Below are 19,796 nucleotides of genomic sequence, written 5' to 3' on the forward strand. Positions count from 1 at the left end.
AAAAATCTTTAAATAATTTACTACTTAGTTTAATACTTTTTAATAGTTTATTTTAGTTTCTTTTTTTTTTTTTTATTTTTAAATAGTTTACTACCTGATTTAATACTTTTTAATAATTTATTTTAATTTCTTGTTTTCTTTCTCAGATTATTTGAGACATTTTATTCAATACTTTAATTATCTATGATCATTTAAAAAAAAGATTCATTCACATTTGCAACCAATAATTATTCTGATCTATTCAAATTAATGATAATATATTGATAATAGTTTATCATTCAAATATTTATCACAAACTATCTTTAGTTATTTGCACTTTTTAAATTTCATTATTAATATATTAAAATTCAAAAATTTTCCGTTTAATTTTATTTCTGTTTGATGCTATAAATTTTATTTGAGAATAACAAAAATAGGAATTGAATTTAATTTTATCCTTCATTTTAATATAATACATCTATCTTCCATGGCATAAATAATTTCTTTCTATTAATTTTCAATTTATACATATAAATTTATCTGCTCTTTCTAATTTTCATATTTTTGAATTAATTTCTCATAGGTGTGGCAATTTGAATTTATTTGACAAATATCGATTGATCGATAATCTGACATACTTTCAATCATTACTAATCTTTTTTGTTTTGACCAAATTTCAATAAATATTTCGATTGGATTATCATTCATTTTATATTTTATTCTCTCATTTTTTTTTTTCTTTTCTTCTTCTCATTTCATTTTTAAAATGTTTAATCAAAGAATCACAATTTTATTTATTTATTTTTTTTGTTTTCTTTTACGTTTTTGATATATTTGTAATTTTTTTTATTAGCATTTTCATTATTTTATCAAAAAAAGAAAAGAATATATGTATATAAAAAGTTATTTATAAAATAATCATTTTATTATTAATTAAACATTACTTAAATACTATTTTTATACAATTAAAAAATATTTTTTTCCCATTTTTAATAGAAAATAGGAAAATTTTTTTTTTTTCTTTTTGGATTAAAATTTACATTCATAATAATAATAATAATAATACTTAATTATTATTCAGCTCAATTTTGAGTCACGCATAGTGACCTAATTTTACGCTGAATTTCCTCTAATTATTAGTGTCAATTTCTTCCTCATTTTAAAACCACATTTATTCTACTCTTATGATTTTATTATATATGATAGGAATGTTATTAAAATGCATCGATGCATTTTCATCTTTTCTTTATATTTTTCTTTTCTCTTTTTTTTTTTTTTTTTTTTTTTCAAATTTATATTTTATTATTCCCATCATTTCGCGTGATTTATCAAAATTTTTGATGCGTTATTTCAATTATTCATTTTAAGAAAAAAAAAAAAAAAATCAAATTTCATTAACTTTCTTTCATATTTTATTTCATTTTTGTGTCAGTTTTGTTAAAAAATTTTCACTGTTATTTAATATACGTTTTTGGCACCAAAATATTAATTATTATTCATCATCAATAATAATTATAATAATAAACTAATGTCGAATAATTCATCTCAATGTAATGAATTGAACACTTAATACTTTTATTATTACTATTATTACTGCTATTATTATTAGTAGTAGTATTACTACTATTATTATTACTATATTATTATTATTATTATCGTCAATTATTATCAATAATTATCGTTATTATCGTCACTAATTATTATTATCAGTATTATCATTAATTACTATATTTATTATTATTGTTATTAATGTTATTGTTATTAATCGTATCCATTATTATTATTATTGTATTTGTTATTACCATTACTTTCATCCATTATCATTGTTATTACTGTTACTGTTGTTATTGTTATTATTATTGCTTTCATCCACCATTATTATTACCGTCACTATTATTATTATTATTAGTATTACTTCTTTTATCCATTATTACTATTATTATTATTTATAAGTAATATGCTATAACCAATCTCAATTAACAACATTTTAGCATGCAATCAAATGATAACAATGAAATGAAATGAGTGAATCCTTTCCCTCTACAATTGTTCCTAATTTCTATTCATTAGATGGGCGCTAATGTCTCTAAACTTCATTCAAATTCTGTTATTCTTACAATTTCGTTTAGGCTAAAATCTTTTTATTACTTTTATTATTATTCACTTTCTCTTTCTTATTAATCATATAAACTATCATTTCTCTAAAATATATTTCACTATTTTAGTTATAATAATTTTAAGTAATTTTTTAAAAATTGTTTATTTCTTTTTCCTACAGCTAACAACAAAAATATTTAAAGGAAGAAAGTTATGCATAAAATATATTAAGAAAGGAATAAATATTTTTTTTTTAAAAAAAATACATATATATATAAAATTTTCATATAAATATGGTAGCAGCTGTTTACATTTATTTGAATAATACATTCTTCTTGTTTACATTAAAATTAATACAAAAAAAAAGAGAAAAAAAAACTGAAAAAATTTTTTTGTTTCTTTTTTTTTTTACTTTTTCCCTAATTTTGCTTATTTATATTTGTAACAATGATTGTGTAAATAGCTTTGCTTTCCTTTTTTTGAAAATAAAAATTAAAAAAAAAAAAAAAAAAACATAAAAATAAAGCACAAATCGATGTAATTTCTTTCTTTTCAAAATGTATTTATGTCTCTTTTCATTTGTTGACATATATTTAATGTAAGTAAACGTACATTTCACACTTTTTCCATTTTTCCGTTTCTTTCTTCCGTTTTTTTTTTCCTTTTCCTTTTCAATTAAGAAACTTTTTGATTAGAGAGAGAAAGAGGGAGAGAGAGAGAGAAAGAGTGAGAAAGAAAGAAAGAAAAAATGAACAAAAACCAAATTATTTTAATTAAATTATTTATTCAGTGATAACTTTTATCAAATAAATGGTTAACATATGCTACTTGTACACTTTTTTTTTTTTCACTTGCTTTAATTTTAAATTTTATCAGTAATTAATTACTTATCTTTTTTTTTTGATAATTTCATGAAAAATTTATTAATTTAGATAATCTTTTAGATTATTTTATTCATTCAAAATAATTACAGTAAATATTTTTTATTTTTCAAATATAAATTGATAAATTGATAATATATGTAAAATAAAGTATAACTATTTTTTTTGAAAAAAAAAAGTAAAATATTTGAGAAATTAATAAACTAAGCAATAAGTATGGAAATTTTTGTTTTTTTTTTTTCTTTTAAATATGCTTTAAAAATTTGAGAAAAAAAACTTTTTCCCTTCTTTTGCTGGCAATTGAAGTAATTGTATTAAAAATGAAAAAGAAAATCGATTTTTATTTCTTTATATTGATAATCAATGTTTTATGTGTATGTATGTATGTGTGTGTATGTGTGCATGTGTGCATGTATGTATGTATGTATGATAAAAGTATGAAGCAGTGATAAGAGTAATCGTTATAGTGACAAATATATCAATAATGAATCATTTGTAAATAATAACTAAGGTAAGGTAAAGGTAAGCTATAAAAGTAAGATGAATATCATATTGAAGTAATATTTACACTAATAGTAATTAATATTTACTCTAAAATAGTAACATTTACTCTAATAGTAACTGATATGTAATTAAGGTAAGGTAAGTAGTAGAACATATTATAGTAATATTTACCCTAAAATAGTAACATTTACTCTAATAGTAACTAATATGTAATTAAGGTAAGGTAAGGTAAGTTGTAGATTTATTCTTATTAACGTTTACCTTTAATAATAACATTTACCCAATTAGTAACTAACATTTGCCCTAATTAGTAAAACAAGTTTTTTCTTTTTGTTTGTTTGCAAGGAAATTTTTTAATTGATACAAAATAATGAAAGAATTTGTAATTCTTCTATAATTGAATTGATTTTTGCTCTTAAAATTAAAATTTTAAAATAAAAATGGTAACTTTTTTTTTTTCTTTTTTATGATAAAATAAATTATTCATTTCTCTTTAAATGAGTTAAATTATTCAAGGAAAAACTGAAAGATTTCTTTCCTTTCTTTTTTCCATGTCTCATTGATATCCATTGGGATTTTAATTGATAAATTATTATATATATATTTTCCTTCTACTTCTTTCCTTCTCCTCTCCCTCTCTCTATCTTTCTCTCTCTTTATTTTCCTGTCATTTCTTTTTTTCAATTTTTAAAATGAAATAAGATTAGATTTAGTTTATATTTTTTGTTATATCCAATATCATTTATCCTATACTATCTTTTTTTTAAAAATTAATTTTTTCTCTTTTTTAAAAATTATTTTTTTTTTTTTGATATTTAATTATTACTAAGCTTAGTTGTTCAAAAAAAAAAGAAAGAAAGAGAAAAAGTAAACAATGATAAATTCAACAATTTGAAATTTTATTTTGACGTAAATAAATCAATTATCTCATAAATTATACACACTTATTTACCATCAAAAAAAAAAAAAAAAATACATACCTGAAATGAATTAAACAGGTTAAAAGGGTAAAAAAACAAATTGATAGCAATAATCTTTTAATTTTTGTTTTCAATAATCTAGATAATTATTAAATTTTCAAATATTAAAAACGTTTCATTGAATATTATTATCTATCTTCTCTCTTTCAAATACACCTGTCAATCTACAAACATATTCATTTTACCTGTCATAAAATTAATTGTCTCTCTCTCTCTCTCTCTCCCTTTAATAAGCATAATTCTATTCTAACCTTTTATTAGCAAATAGCGCAATACAGGTTCATTTTACCTGTCCTAAATTAATTCATTTTACCTTTCTTTCTTCCTATTTTCGCAATTAGCACTTTACCTTTACCTGTGATTATCTCTTTACCTGTCCTTTCATCCCTTTATACTGCTTATGGTATTTATTACCTTTATTGAAAAGGTAATTCAGTAATTAATTTTTTACACTTTTTAATAATTTATTCATTCATTTATTTATTGCATTATTTTGTAGAAATTTCATGGAAAATTTGTAAAAAAGTGTTTAAATTATTTTAATTCATTGCAAAAAAAAATTAAATTTTTTTTTGCAAGAATTTGACATTTCCAATATTTCTAACTTTGATACCAATTCAAATCTTTTCACTTATTTAAAAATTACTGAAATAGTTTTCTAGGATTTTTTTTTTTTTTTTTGTATGATTATTAAATACTCATTTAAATTATTTGCTTTTTATTTTTTATTATTACTAAACATCAATTTAAGTTAGAGATTATTTAAATTATCGACAAATCATTTAAATTATCTTAAATTATTGAAAAAAAAATTTTAATTATTGTGATAAATTTAATTTTAAGAAATTTAATTACTTATACTGAGCTCTTTGCAATTTTTCATGTATACCATCTTGCTGAAATTTTTGTTTACATTTCTTAAACATTTTAATGACAATATGATTAACAAATATATTATGGTGAGCTTTTACATTTTGTCATTTTTGAAATATTAAAAATTAAAATTCAAACTTTTATATTTCTATTATTACTTCTTAAAGTTATTAAAGCTAAACGAAACAAATTGTTTTATCATTAAAAAAAGAAATTTGTCACTTATTCATTTTTTTTTTTTTTTTTAGATTTTGTACTCATTCACTTATAATTGAAGTAGCAATGAGATATCGAAATTCTATTAAAAGACATTTTTTTTTTTTATTTTTCTTATTTTCAAATTTTTAAATAATATTTTAGATTTTTTTAACCGCTATTTTTTTCACTTTTTTTTTGCTCTTTTTTGTTTAATTCTTTTTTTTTTTTCGCTCAAAAAGAATATTTGCTAAGTAAATATAGTACGATTGTGATAAATATGCTGAAGAGATAGTTCATCGATCACTTCTGATCTGATAAATATATGAACTTTAACCTTATCAGTGAATAGTGACTTCCAATGAAATTAATATTTTGTAAAAAAAAAACAAATTTTTTTCATGTTTGATCATAATTTTTATCAATCGATCGATATGATCATTTGTGATAATAGTAAAAGGAGAAAGAATAATTTGAATTCTGAAAAGGTTTTAAGCTCTATTTTTAATGATAATTATTGAGATAGGATTTGATTTAATTACTTATGATAATAATTAATTATTGATGTTAAAAAAGATAAAAATGATAAAGTCGTGTGTGATATATTGCTTAGATGGAGGAATTCATTTCTTTGAAGTGATCTTATCACTGCACAATAAATGTAAATGTTTTAATATAAGAATAAAAACTGGAAAAGACTAGTGATAAGAGCTGCTAACGTCTTATTATACCTTATCAGATCAATCTATTGTCTACAGTCTTTTGAAATTTCTTTGCCAATATTTAAAATTATCAATGATATTTGCTTGATAATGATCATAGCATACTTAATGATAGCAGTACAATAATATTAATAATAATAAATAAATAATGATGATAATAATGTCGACAATCAATAAATGGTGAATGATAATGTTAGCGATGATAATGTATAATCGCTATAATAATTAATAATAAATAATAATAACATAATGATGATATTAATGATAATAAATGATAATAGTAAATAATAGCAAAAATAAGATAATAATATCTGCAAATAATAGTAATAATAATAAATAATGACAGATAATGGTAATAATGGCAGATAATATTAATAATATTAACAAATAGCAATAAATAATAGTAAATAATAATAACAAATAATTATAACAATAGATAATAATAATATCGACAATGATAATAATATTAATAATAATAAATAGTAATAATATATAATAACAAATAATAATAATAATAACAGATATCTACAAATAATATTGATAGTAATAGTAAATAATAATAATAATAAATGATAGTAATAAAGCCAGATGATAATAATAATAATAATAGTAATACGATTATTGTATAACTAATTGTAATATTGAAAATGGCAAACGATTAATACAAATGAATGAAAAAGTTTATTTGATGAGAAATTCAAGAGTTGTATTATTATGCAAACAAAATGTGATGTTTATAAACTCTTCGAAATAATAATAATAATAATAAAAGGATAAGAATAAGTAGTTGTAATATTACTAATATAACTTTCCTCATACACTCACGTGATCACATCACATCACATCACATCACATTACTTTATGACATTCACTTTACGACAATCACAACAAACTTTTTCGCTTTGTTATTTTGTTTGCATGCGCAATTTGCAATTTTATTTACTGATAAGCATTATTTATAATCTCAAATACTTATGTTTTTTTTTTATAGTATATGCTAATTTGGTTATTTTTTATATATAATTTTTGTTAGTGTATTTATAGGTGATTGTTATAATTTGATATTTTCATGAAAAGTTTGATTTAGAAGAATAAAATTAATGAAAGTTAAGGAAAATAATAAATGCATAAATAATAAATTTATAAGCAAATGAAATGAAATTTTTTTTTTAATTTTGCTGATAGTATTATGTTTCATGCAGAGTGATGAGGAATCAGAGAGTGATCCGGAATTATGGTTGTTAATAATGCTATGTTTTTTTTTTTTTTTTTTTTGCAGAGTGATGAGGAATCAGAGAGTGATCCGGAATTACGAGAACCACAGGTGAAACGGCGACGTTTTCATAGTAGTGATAAAAAACGGATGAAATATGAGGAAACGGATGAATTAGGAAGAGGAAGTGACGAAGATATCATACCATTTGCTGAAGAAGAATACGAAAGTATCAACTGCGAAACGATGCCGCAAACTGAGTTTGTATCAGTGTAATCAAATATTATTGATATGATAAGTAGAGGGAGGGAGAGAGAGAGAGAGAGAGAGAGAGAAAGAAAGAAAGAAAAAGTTTTATGAAATATTAAAAATATGTTTACAACGTCAAAATTATTGATTGATTGTTAGTTATATTTCATATTAACTGAATGAATAAGTGATTATTATTATTAGTAAAAATAAATAAGTGATAATATTAATTGATAATTGTTAAGGGAATGAATTTATTAAATGAATGAATAAGTGATTATTGTTAGTAAAAATAAATAAGTGATAATATTAATTGATAATTGTTAAGGGAATGAATTTATTAAATGAATGAATAAGTAGAATTAGTAAGTAAACAAATTGGATAATTTTGTCAAATTATTATCAATTCAGGAAAAAATTATCAAAGAATTTTAGAGAGGAAAATTTATGGAAAAATGATGAAAAAATGAAATTAGATGAGTCAACAACATCATCATTATCATCAACAACAACAACAATAACTAATAATAGCTATACAATAGAACATCATCATTCTGATATTGATAATTTCTTCAATGATAATACGAATAAATTACAAGGAGTGAATTCTCATGCAGCGTATGTTTTTTTTTTTTTTTTTTTAATTTATTAATTTGAATTATTTTATTCAAATAATTCAATTATTTTAATTAAATAATATTGATGGATGGTAAATTACAACATTTGCTTGTTACTAGAATTTTGGATTAATTTATTAATAATTATTATCAAAATTATCAATTCATTCAGATAAAAAAAGAAAAAAAAACAGTTACATTTTGCCATTTTTCTTTTTTTCGGGTAAAAAAAGTACCAATTTATTATCCTATAAGCTAGGATTATTCTTTTTTTAAAAAAAAAAAAAAAAAATTTGATATATGAATATATTTTTCACTTTTAAATTAAATAAATAAGGTAAAGTTTAATAATAAATGTTTTTCTAATTTTTTTATTCTATAGAAATAGATAATATAAAAGAAACGGATGACTTATCTTCCGCATTTCCGGATTTTTTATGAGCCAATCATGGTAAATTATTTGTTCATTAAAAAATCCTTTTTGTATGAGTATTAGAGGATTTACTATTAAGTGAATTATTTTATCATTTATCAGTGGAAAATTTCTTCATTTAAATGTTTAAAACTGTAATAATTTACTGTTTAAAATTTATCAAATATTATAATAAATATTTAATTTATTTTAAGTTTTCCATCACCAACAGATACTGATGAGCAACGACGACAACGAATTCAATACTCACCGGTGAAAAGTTTCTATAAGACAGTACCACTAGATGAAACTGGTAAGTCATCTTTTGTCACCATTTTTAATCATCCGTGTTATGTCACCACTTCATACGTTTGATCATTATTTTTGTCACCATTTTACACTTTTGGTCATCTTTGTCACCATTTCACACTTTTTTTTTTAGTCATCTTTGTCACCATTTCACACTTTTGGTCATCTTTGTCACCATTTCACACTTTTGGTCATCTTTGTCACCATTTCACACTTTTTTTTTAGTCATCTTTGTCACCGTTTCACACTTTCAGTTATTTTTGTCACCATTTCACACTTTCAGTCATTTTTGTCACCATTTCACACTTTCAGTCATTTTTGTCACCATTTCACACTTTCAGTCATTTTTGTCACCATTTCACACTTTCAGTCATTTTTGTCACCATTTCACACTTTCAGTCATTTTTGTCACCATTTCACACTTTCAGTCATTTTTGTCACCATTTCATACTATCACATTTTTTATCTAATATTACTTTATGACTTATAAATGGCTATTATTTAAGTTATAATATTTACAAGCACTATTTTCAGCATTTCTTACCAGTTAATTAATCAACAATTTATAATCTTGAATATTTGAAATTAACTCTACTAAAATATACCGATAAAAATATCAAATAAATATTTTTACTATCATTCATTATAGATAGGTTTTTCTTTTTTTTAAAAATAAAATCTGAAAAATTACTTTTTTTTAAAATAAATGCTTATAAAATTATAAATCTTTTTCTAATAAATTTATAAATTCTATTACATGAAGGAAAGAAATAAAGAAAAATTATAAAATAATATTTATATTATTATAGGTGCAACAGATACAGAAATGACACGGGTACCAATATCAGGTTGGTCTACTAGTAATTTAGGTTATCCAACAACAGATATGCATGTGCTTACCGATTCATTAATTGTGAATACGGAAGAGGAACCTGAAATGGATGCTAATGGTGATATTAAGGTTTCTTTTCTAAAAATCTTTTTTATGCAATATTTATTAAAAATAATTTCTTTTTTTTTTAGATTTTATAATGGCATATTATTTAATATGTTATTTTTTGATATTAAGGTTTAATATTATTTCTAAATATCTTTTTTATTTTTATTTTTTATTTTTTTATTATTTCTTTTTTAGAATTTATAAATTTATAAGAAAAAAAATGAATATTATTTTATTTAACAGGAAATCTTATCAATGTTAGATGATGAAAATGGTAATCCGAAATGGGAAGAATTTGAACGACAAGGTACTCAATGGCGTGAATTTAAATATGGCAAAACTCGTTATCAGTTATCTTTTAAGCGTAAATGGCTTCTTAGCTGTGATGATAATAATGATAAGGTTTGTTTATATGCTACCGTATTAGTTTTAATTTAATTAAATAATTCAATCATTACTGTTTAAATTCCGTTTAATTAATATATTTGTAAATTTTTGCTACTAGATTAATGAAATTGATTTTAAAGAATTTATAAAAAAAAATAACAATCATAATAAATAATAATATTAATATAATAATAATAGTAATAACACAATTAATAATAATATTATTATAATAATAATAGTAATAACACAATTAATAATAATAATGATAATAATAGTAATAATACAACTAATAATAATAGCAATAGTAGTAGTAATGCAATTCATATCTCAATTATTTATTAAATTAAAACAAGAGCAAATGATAGCAATGGCATGAATTTAAATATAGCAAAACTCATTATCAATTATCTTTTAAGCTTAAATAGCTTCTTATCTGTGATGATAATAAATGATAAGATCTGCTGATATGCTCTTACTTTAATTTCATTGAACAATTACTGTTTGCAGAATTTTTGTAATTGTTTTTCTTTACTTTAATTAAATAATTGAATAATTACTGTTTACTAATTACAGCATTCTTGTGATGCATCGAGTGAGGAAAGCGATGATTTGCCAACAGATCTTAATAATTCAATCATTGAAAATAAATCTACCACACCATCATCTGTTCTGGATATGAAATTATCATCGTTGAAAAGACGGCGCAAAGGACGACTTAGCGCTTCTGACCGTTTTCCATCAATGATAAAAATGTCTAATAGTGCACTTGGACAACAGGTTAACTTTTGAACTGTGATAAATTTAGATTTGATTTTAATATCATTTGATAATGATTTATATTTTTATTGTTTTCTACTCATCTTAATGTTTATTAATTTATATCATTTATTCCTGATCCGGTTATTTTATCTAGTTCAGTTTTCATGCTCATCATTGGAATTCATTCAGGTTTTCCTTTTTACGCTTCCAAATACCTTTTGTTGTTGTTGTTGTTGTTTTAGCTTAATTATTTCTTTTCTAATACAATAATAAAATTTTTAGAAATAATTAATTTTCTTTTTCTTTTCTTTTCTTTATATAAATTTTAAAAATGAATTATTTAAACAAATTTTTTAAATTTTCAAATTGATAATAATAATTTTAGGATGTGGAAAATAGTATTTGTTCACAGACGTGGTCTGAAATACCTCATCTTGATGGTGCTACCGCATCATTAGGTTCAATTCGTTTACCACCTGCACAATATTTGGGTAATGCATTTCGTAGTAGTAAACATCAGACGCGACGTAAATTACGTGCTCGACGTCTTCCACGTTCAATGTCTGATGGTGAACATCTTGGAATGTGTATGGATGGTTTGTTTTTCTTATTTTTTTTATCATTTTTAATTTATTATTTTATGAGTTAATTATTATGAAAATTTTGAATAAAATATTAAGCCCAATAGCTTATTTTTCCTAAAAATGTAAGAAATAATTGTTAAAAATTTGATTAAAAGTTAATAAAAAAACGATGGATTGCCATACATTTTATCATTTTAAATTATTTTCTATGATTAAAAATTGATATTTATATATTAAAAATTCTTAAAGTTGATATTTGTATAAAAAATAAACAATTAATTGTTAAAAATTTGATTAAAAGTTAATAAAAAAACGATGGATTGCCATACATTTTATCATTTTAAATTATTTTCTATGATTAAAAATTGTTATTTATATATTAAAAATAAGGAAATAATTGTTAAAAATTCTTAAAGTTGATATTTATATAAGAAATAAACAATTAATTGTTAAAAATTTATTTATAAGTTAATAAAAAAAGTGGATTATCATATATTTTTGTCGTTTTAAATTATTTTATATAACTAAAAGTTGATATTTGTATACAAAAATAAAGGAATAATTGTTAAAAATTCAAGTTAATAAAAAAGTTAATTTATCACATATCTTATATCATCTTAAATTATTTTATATAATTAAAAATTGTCATTTACATAAAGATTAAATGAGCATATTTTGCAGTATCAATTCATTCAGCACCCAGTGCATCAGTGTCACATTGGAGTGCAAACTTATGTCGTGACAGTGACACAACAGGTCCAGATCAGAGTGATGCGCCACCATATGAATGGGATGATTACAAGGTTATCAGTTGATATCAGTAAAATTATTATCATAAAATTTTGAGCCAATATGTATTATACTAAATTAAGGTCAATTAGTGTATTAAAATTGAATGCCATGAAATGTTATTTATATAATTTTGCGAAAATGTAATTTTGACTTTTATTTTATTTTAATTAGCACTTCATTACTATCTAATAGATACATTCATGATTAATAATCGTAATAATCGTAATATCAGTATGCCATCTTGATTAGCACTTCATTACTATCTAATAGATACATTCATGATTAATAATCGTAATATCAGTATGCCATCTTGATTAGCACTTCATTACTATCTAATAGATACATTCATGATTAATAATCGTAATAATCGTAATATTAGTATGCCATCTTGATTAGCACTTCATTACTATCTAATAGATACATTCATGATTAATAATCGTAATAATCGTAATATTAGTATGCCATCTTGATTAGCACTTCATTACTATCTAATAGATACATTCATGATTAATAATCGTAATATCAGTATACCATCTTGATTAGCACTTCATTACTATCTAATAGATACATTCATGATTAATAATCGTAATATCAGTATGCCATCTTGATTAGCACTTCATTACTATCTAATAGATACATTCATGATTAATAATCGTAATATCAGTATGCCATCTTGATTAGCACTTCATTACTATCTAATAGATACATTCATGATTAATAATCGTAATATTAATGCATTATTTTAAGTATTTTTTTTAAAGTATTTAAGTAGCGTTTCATTATTATTTAATAGATACATTAGTGATTAATAATCATAATAATCGTAATATTAGAAAAATTAATAGTTATGCTTCTTCTTTCAGTTAATCTATCTCTCATCACCAATCATTCTGAATAATTATTATTGCAATTATTATTTATTACTATTATTAATTATTGTTATTATTATTATCAATTATTGTGTTCTATTTCTATCTATGTTCATTTCAAATTAATCTGTCCAAAAAAAAAGAAAAAATTTTTTTTTACTTTTCTTTCTTATCATTATTCTATTAAGTTTCACTTCAGTTTTAACATATTAAAATTGATCAAATAGTTTTGAAAAATCTTTTCATCAAATTTTGCCATTCTAAGTTTTCTTTTTGATCACTTATATACTACTATCATATCATATGCCAAAAAAAAAAAAATTCTAATTATTCAAATTACATAAATTTAATTTCATTTTTGAGATTTCGAATAGATTTTATAAATAATAATTGCTTATGAAATAATAGTTTAATTTGTTTTATTTGCAGCATTTTGCAAGAATTAAACTGAAAATATTTGATTTCTCCATGTTTCTGAATGTTTCAAATTAATTAATCAATATTAGTAGTCTACTAAATTCAACTTTATTTTTTAAAATTTACAAAATTATTAATAATCTTTACAAATTGTTATATTTTATAAAACAATGACCGATGAAAAGAAAAATGAAAATAATGGAACGTATAAATTAGATTATTATTACTCAAATATATATATTAATTAATTACTTTTTATTTTTCTCTCTTCTCTCATTTGTTTAATCTTTTTTTTTTTCTATTTTAATTGTCTTTTCAAATTTTTATTGTTATTTTTCCTCTTTTTTTTTTTGTAACTATAAAGCGATATTGTATAACAAAAATAGATCAAACAGATAAAAATATTTTTTTATCATATTTAAATGAACAAATAGATTATTTTATTTTTGTATAAATTAAATTTGTAAATGTATTTAAGCCACCAGCTAAAGCTGAAGATGACTGGGATGAAATGAGTGATCGAGAAGATATATCAGTATTGACAATTGAGGATGATTATCATATGCAATTTGATAACTCGAACTTATCACTTTCCACAGATTTATTATATTCATCGAATCACTCAACTTATAACATTGTAAGTAATTTACTTTTCATTATAAATTTTTTCAATATAAGTTTTACTTTTTATTAATTAATTAATTCATATCTCTTTTTTTTCTGCAAGAAATTATCACTGAAATGTATGATTAATAGTCATTTTGTTTAAAATTTATTATTATTCTGATAAAATTTTTGCATAATGCTAATTATCTAACTAATATTTTACTTTAATACTAATAATTTTACTATTATCTATGATAGTTTAAAAATTTTTTAATTTATTCAATTATTAATTTTGCAAATTTGTATTCATAATTACATACGATAATAATATGAATGCAAATGTGATATGATTATTTATATTGATATAATTATTTTCAACGTTTTTTTTTTGATATTATTATTTTTAATTTTTTTTTTTTTTTAAAATTTTATTTTGTTGATCTTTTTTTTTTGTTTAGTTTAATAATATAATCAATTTGTAGAATGAAAAGAAAACATCGATACGAGAAAAAGCATCACGACCTATTGCTACCGTTACCGGAAAATGTATACGAAAGGATCCGGTTGGTTCTTCTGGTCATAGAAATTCGTTTTAGGAATTTCATGAATAGAATTCATAGATTATAGTGTAATTAGCAGAAATTGAATGAATTTCCTCTGTAACAGTTCGTTGATGGCAAAAAAGGTCGTTGCTAGGTGATTGATAATCAATGAAATGGGTAAATGGGTAAAAAGGGAGGGCAAATGGAATAAAAGGGTTGGGTAACTTACCTTCTTCTCTCTCATTTGTCAACCTTTTGTCAAATATCAATCAGAATGAATTTTATAATCATCTATACTTGTAACAAATTTCATTTCAATTTAGTGAAATATTTATTACTTTAATTTATTTTATCTTATCTTACCTTATTTTACCTTACCTTCTAACATTTTTGTGATAAATTTGTGTTGATTTTTATTAATTAATGGAGAAAATAAATGAATTACAGATGAAAAAAGTGGAAAAAAAAAAGAGTAAAAATTTTGGAAAAGAATTTTAAAATGTTTTCTTTTTTTTCCTTCTGGAATTTTTTAATTAGCAGTTTGATTCTTAATATCATATAGATTATAATGAATTATTAATCTCTTACAATTTTCCCTCTTTTTTTTTGTAATTTAAATTGACATTTGATCTTTCCAAACTGATAAAATTTTTTGATAAAATTGATAAAATTTTTTTTCTTTTGAAATAGAAAACGAAACAAAATTTTGCTTTTTGCACTTTTTTTTTTTCATGTGAATTAAAATTTTTATATTTTTTCAGAATAGCAATATTAATGAGAAATTGGAATTAGTGAAAGCAAGGACAATACCATTAATTGAATGCAAACTATTGAATTCATCAAAATTACAACATCACTCAGAGTGTAATTTGAAAAATGTTTTGATGACAAATGATGGTAACACAAATAAATGCATTCAATCATTTCCACTTCCAACACTACTCAAGCAATCACCATTGCCTATAATTTTATCGAAAATTGAAAAATTTGCATCCTCGTTGAAGTTAATTCACGATGACGATAGTGGTCTCGATTCATCACTCTCGACATTATCATCGATTAGATCATTGAGTGATATCGTTAGCACTCTTAAAATATTTACCGTAATTTTTTTGTTCCTCTTTTCTTTTTTCTTTTCTTTTTAAATTTGAAAAAAAAAGGACTTATATAATTACCACTTTTTTTTCTTTTTGAATAAAAATAATTCAATGATAAAAAAAATTAAAAATTTCAAAAATATTTTTCAACTATTTAAAATTGTTAAATAATAGATTTTGCTATAATATATTTTTTATTAATTTGATTAAATGACTATTTTATTGTTATTTAGAAAATAAAAAAAGATATTTTGAAAATGAAAAAAAATTTTTTTTAAGGATATTCATGAACGATTATTGGAGGAGCAAGAGGAATTGCAAAGTTTATTAAATTCAGACTCATTTTCTGGTGATTTATCAGGTTTATTGAGAGAATTTGAACCATTATGTGAAGGTTATAAGGAAGCAGTGAAACGAGTAGAGCAATTAATGGCGCAAATTGAAGCAATTCGAGATAAATGGAATGATTGGTCAGAAACGCAACGAATTATTCAAATGATGATGCGAACAATTGAAAATGATTTATTAGAATTACGAAAAGGAACTGATAATTCTGAAGTGAATTGTTAAAATTATAATTTTTAATCCTTATTTATTTATAAATTTTTTTAAATTTTATTTCCAAAAATTGTATCATTGAGTTTTACCTAGATCAATTATTATTAATAAAATTTACCTAGATCAACTATTATTATTTATAAAATTTACTTGGTTTAATTACTTAAATGCAATTATCACTATTAATAAAATTTACCTAGATCAATTATTATTAATAATAAAATTTACCTAGATCAACTATTATTATTTATAAAATTTACTTGGTTTAATTACTTAAATGCAATTATCACTATTAATAAAATTTACCTACATAAATTATTATTAATAATAAAATTTACTTAGATCAATTATTATTAATAATAAAATTTGCCTAGATCAACTATTATTATTAATAAAATTTAAATATTGAAAGTAATTTATAAGCTATTCAAGGGTATATTATAATATTATTAGAGTATTAAATTATATTTTGTCTAATAGAACTATTCTAAATCATTGTTTTTTTCTTCTTTCTTTTATACTTAGAATTGTTGTTTCTCATTTTTAATAGATATATTTAGAAAAGAATAATTTATACTTTGAATTATTTTCTCTCTTTTTTCTTCTTTCCCTTTTTTTTTTTTTTTTTTTTTGATTGATGAAAATAATTTTAATTATTATAAATATTCCATTTTTAGCAGATATGTTCCGAATTGGAATTATGTCAGGAACGAATGAATCGATTAGAAACAGTATGTAATTACCTGAGCTGTAATTTAGCATCACTTCATAATCGTTCCTCCACTCAACAATCACCGCCAATCGATTTCACTTCTGAATTAGCATTATATTCTAATGCATTAATACAACTTAAAACTAGGTTTGCTACATTATAATTTGCTATACATTCTTTTTAAAAAAATAAAAACGAAATATTAAATTTAAACTTGAAATTGTTATGAATAATATAAATGCTTAATGATTATTTTCACAAAATTAATTAATTTGATTAAATTATTAATTAATGTTATAATTTAAACTTGAAATTATTGTGAATTATATGAATAATTAATGATTAATTTCCACAAAATTAATTAATTTGATTAAATGATTTATTAATTTTGAATTGATTGAAATTTTACAAAATTTTTCTTAAATATTACAATTACAAATATTGATAATGCATTATGTATAACTTATATTAATTACTTTAATAAATCATTATTATTTTTTTTTTTTTTTTTTATAGATTTGAAAAAGAAATGGGTCATGTAAGAAGTGTTGATAAAGCAACATTGGTACGTAGTAGAAAACGAATGCATTTAAAAAATGATACAAAAATGACAACAATACAAATGAGACAGGATAATTGCGCAAGCGCTATTCATATTAATTGGTCAATTAAACTGTTATTTATTGTTGCTGCAATTGTAGCATTTACTGCTTGGTTTACTACATCATCACTTGTACCGTGGCGAACAACATTGGGACCACATTTAGATTACGTTGACGGTCCACCACCTCTTTGATCATTCCTTTTCTATTTCAATTTTTTCTTCCTTTTTTTTTTTAATTAAATTTACTAATGATTATGAAAAATAATAATTTTTTGTTTTTCATAATAATAATTTTAGTGTAAATTAAATGTGTAGTTATGAAATGTTCTTTTTTTTTTTCAAATATTTTTAACAAATTAAATTAATCAAATTAAATTTTACAAAGATGATAAAATTTAATTTTGATTAAATAATGTAACTTTCTTTTTTCCTTTTTTTTTTCTTGTTTACTTAATCATTTATATGAGGTATTATTGTTTTATCATTTAATAATCATACATTTTAAAGTAATCATTGTTATTCGTTATATTATACATTATACAAGGTGCCATCATAGTGCCTATTAGTAGAAATGCAAATTTATTACTTAAAACATTCAATATTAAATTAATTACAGGCTAAATATATTAATGATAATTAATGAAGCATTAATTTGTTATCATTTTATATCACTAAATATCATTTCTTCCTTTTCTACCTTTGTAAATAAACCTCATTGGCAATATATCAACAATTACCTTTATGATTTGTCACTGCTACAATTTCTATTATTATTATTATTATTATTATTATTATTATTATTATTATTACCAAAAATTTGATTGTTAATATTATTGATCGCTGAGCGTATATAAATTAAAATGAATTTAAAAGAAAAAAAAAAGTTGAATTTTAGATCAATTTTAAAATAGTATGTAAATATGCTGTTTAAAATACTCCCAAGCGATCTCCTAAATGCAGCTGCATTTTTTTTTTCTTCATTATCTACCTTTTTTTACCTTTTTTTTTTTTATTGTTCATTAATCATTATGTTTTATTAGCATAAATATTCCCTAAAGGTTTTTTAAAAATTTTTGTTATTTTTTTGAAATAATTTCAAAAATCTTTCACAATAGGATATTAGGAACAATTTATAATAAATTTTGAATATTGAAAAATGAATTAATCACTTTTTTGTAATTTACAATCAATTATTTTTCTTTTTTTTATTAAACAGAGATAAAGTAATAATAATAGAATACTAATTAACAATAAATTATTCCTAAAAATTTCTAATCAGTAATCTTTTAAACTTTTTATCAATATTCGGGGAAATTCAAATAATATTATACTTCGATAGTAATTGTCCAAAACAATGCATTTAGTGCTATATTATGTTGATGGTATATTTGTTATTGAGAGAAATTCAATTTCATTTTTTGAAATTTTTTTAATCACTTAAATATATGAAATTTTTTAGATAACAATTAAAACTACACTATTTCCTCCCATACCTGTAATTTATATTTCTTTAAGAAAGATAAATTATCTTTATCTTATTATTAAATTTTTATATTTTATTATATATCTTATTAAATTTTTTTTTTTTTTTTTTATTTTATTAGAAAATATTTTATTTACAATTTAATTTGCATTTATTTATCGAAATGCCCTAACGATGCGAAATATTTACGATTTTTTATTTTTATTTTATTTTCAAATTATTATTTTTCTTTTTTTTTCCCTTTTAAATTCTCATCTGTTTTTTCTTTTCATGAATGGTTTCAATGATATAAATGATTTGAACGTCCGCTTTCAATGGTACAATAAGATGATTAAACTTTTTAAATCTGAATTTTATTTTTTAAATTTTACATTAAAGCACAAATTTATCACAGTTAAAAATATATTCATTAATA

The 19,796-nt window shown here is 21.3% G+C and overlaps 1 protein-coding gene across 1 annotated transcript in view; it reads left to right on the forward strand.

Annotated features, from left to right (window-relative positions):
- Bma-unc-83 (uncharacterized protein) overlaps window positions 1-18,090 on the forward strand; it is a gene marked incomplete at both ends in the record, with an annotated part of 38,142 nt that extends 20,052 nt beyond the window's left edge. The window contains 14 exons of the mRNA XM_043081391.1: window positions 7,511-7,704; window positions 8,129-8,311; window positions 8,938-9,035; window positions 9,841-9,992; window positions 10,215-10,373; window positions 10,932-11,135; window positions 11,503-11,713; window positions 12,383-12,504; window positions 14,258-14,416; window positions 14,868-14,948; window positions 15,689-16,030; window positions 16,304-16,582; window positions 17,260-17,441; window positions 17,811-18,090. Of these exons, the coding sequence (XP_042937325.1) occupies window positions 7,511-7,704; window positions 8,129-8,311; window positions 8,938-9,035; window positions 9,841-9,992; window positions 10,215-10,373; window positions 10,932-11,135; window positions 11,503-11,713; window positions 12,383-12,504; window positions 14,258-14,416; window positions 14,868-14,948; window positions 15,689-16,030; window positions 16,304-16,582; window positions 17,260-17,441; window positions 17,811-18,090 (2,646 nt within the window). The remainder of the gene's footprint in view (window positions 1-7,510; window positions 7,705-8,128; window positions 8,312-8,937; window positions 9,036-9,840; window positions 9,993-10,214; window positions 10,374-10,931; window positions 11,136-11,502; window positions 11,714-12,382; window positions 12,505-14,257; window positions 14,417-14,867; window positions 14,949-15,688; window positions 16,031-16,303; window positions 16,583-17,259; window positions 17,442-17,810) is intronic.
- Window positions 18,091-19,796: the final 1,706 nt, after the last annotated feature.

The sequence above is a fragment of the Brugia malayi genome (genome assembly GCF_000002995.4).
Source record: "Brugia malayi strain FR3 genome assembly, contig: Bm_v4_Chr4_scaffold_001, whole genome shotgun sequence".
In the NCBI taxonomy this organism is placed as follows: domain Eukaryota; kingdom Metazoa; phylum Nematoda; class Chromadorea; order Rhabditida; family Onchocercidae; genus Brugia; species Brugia malayi.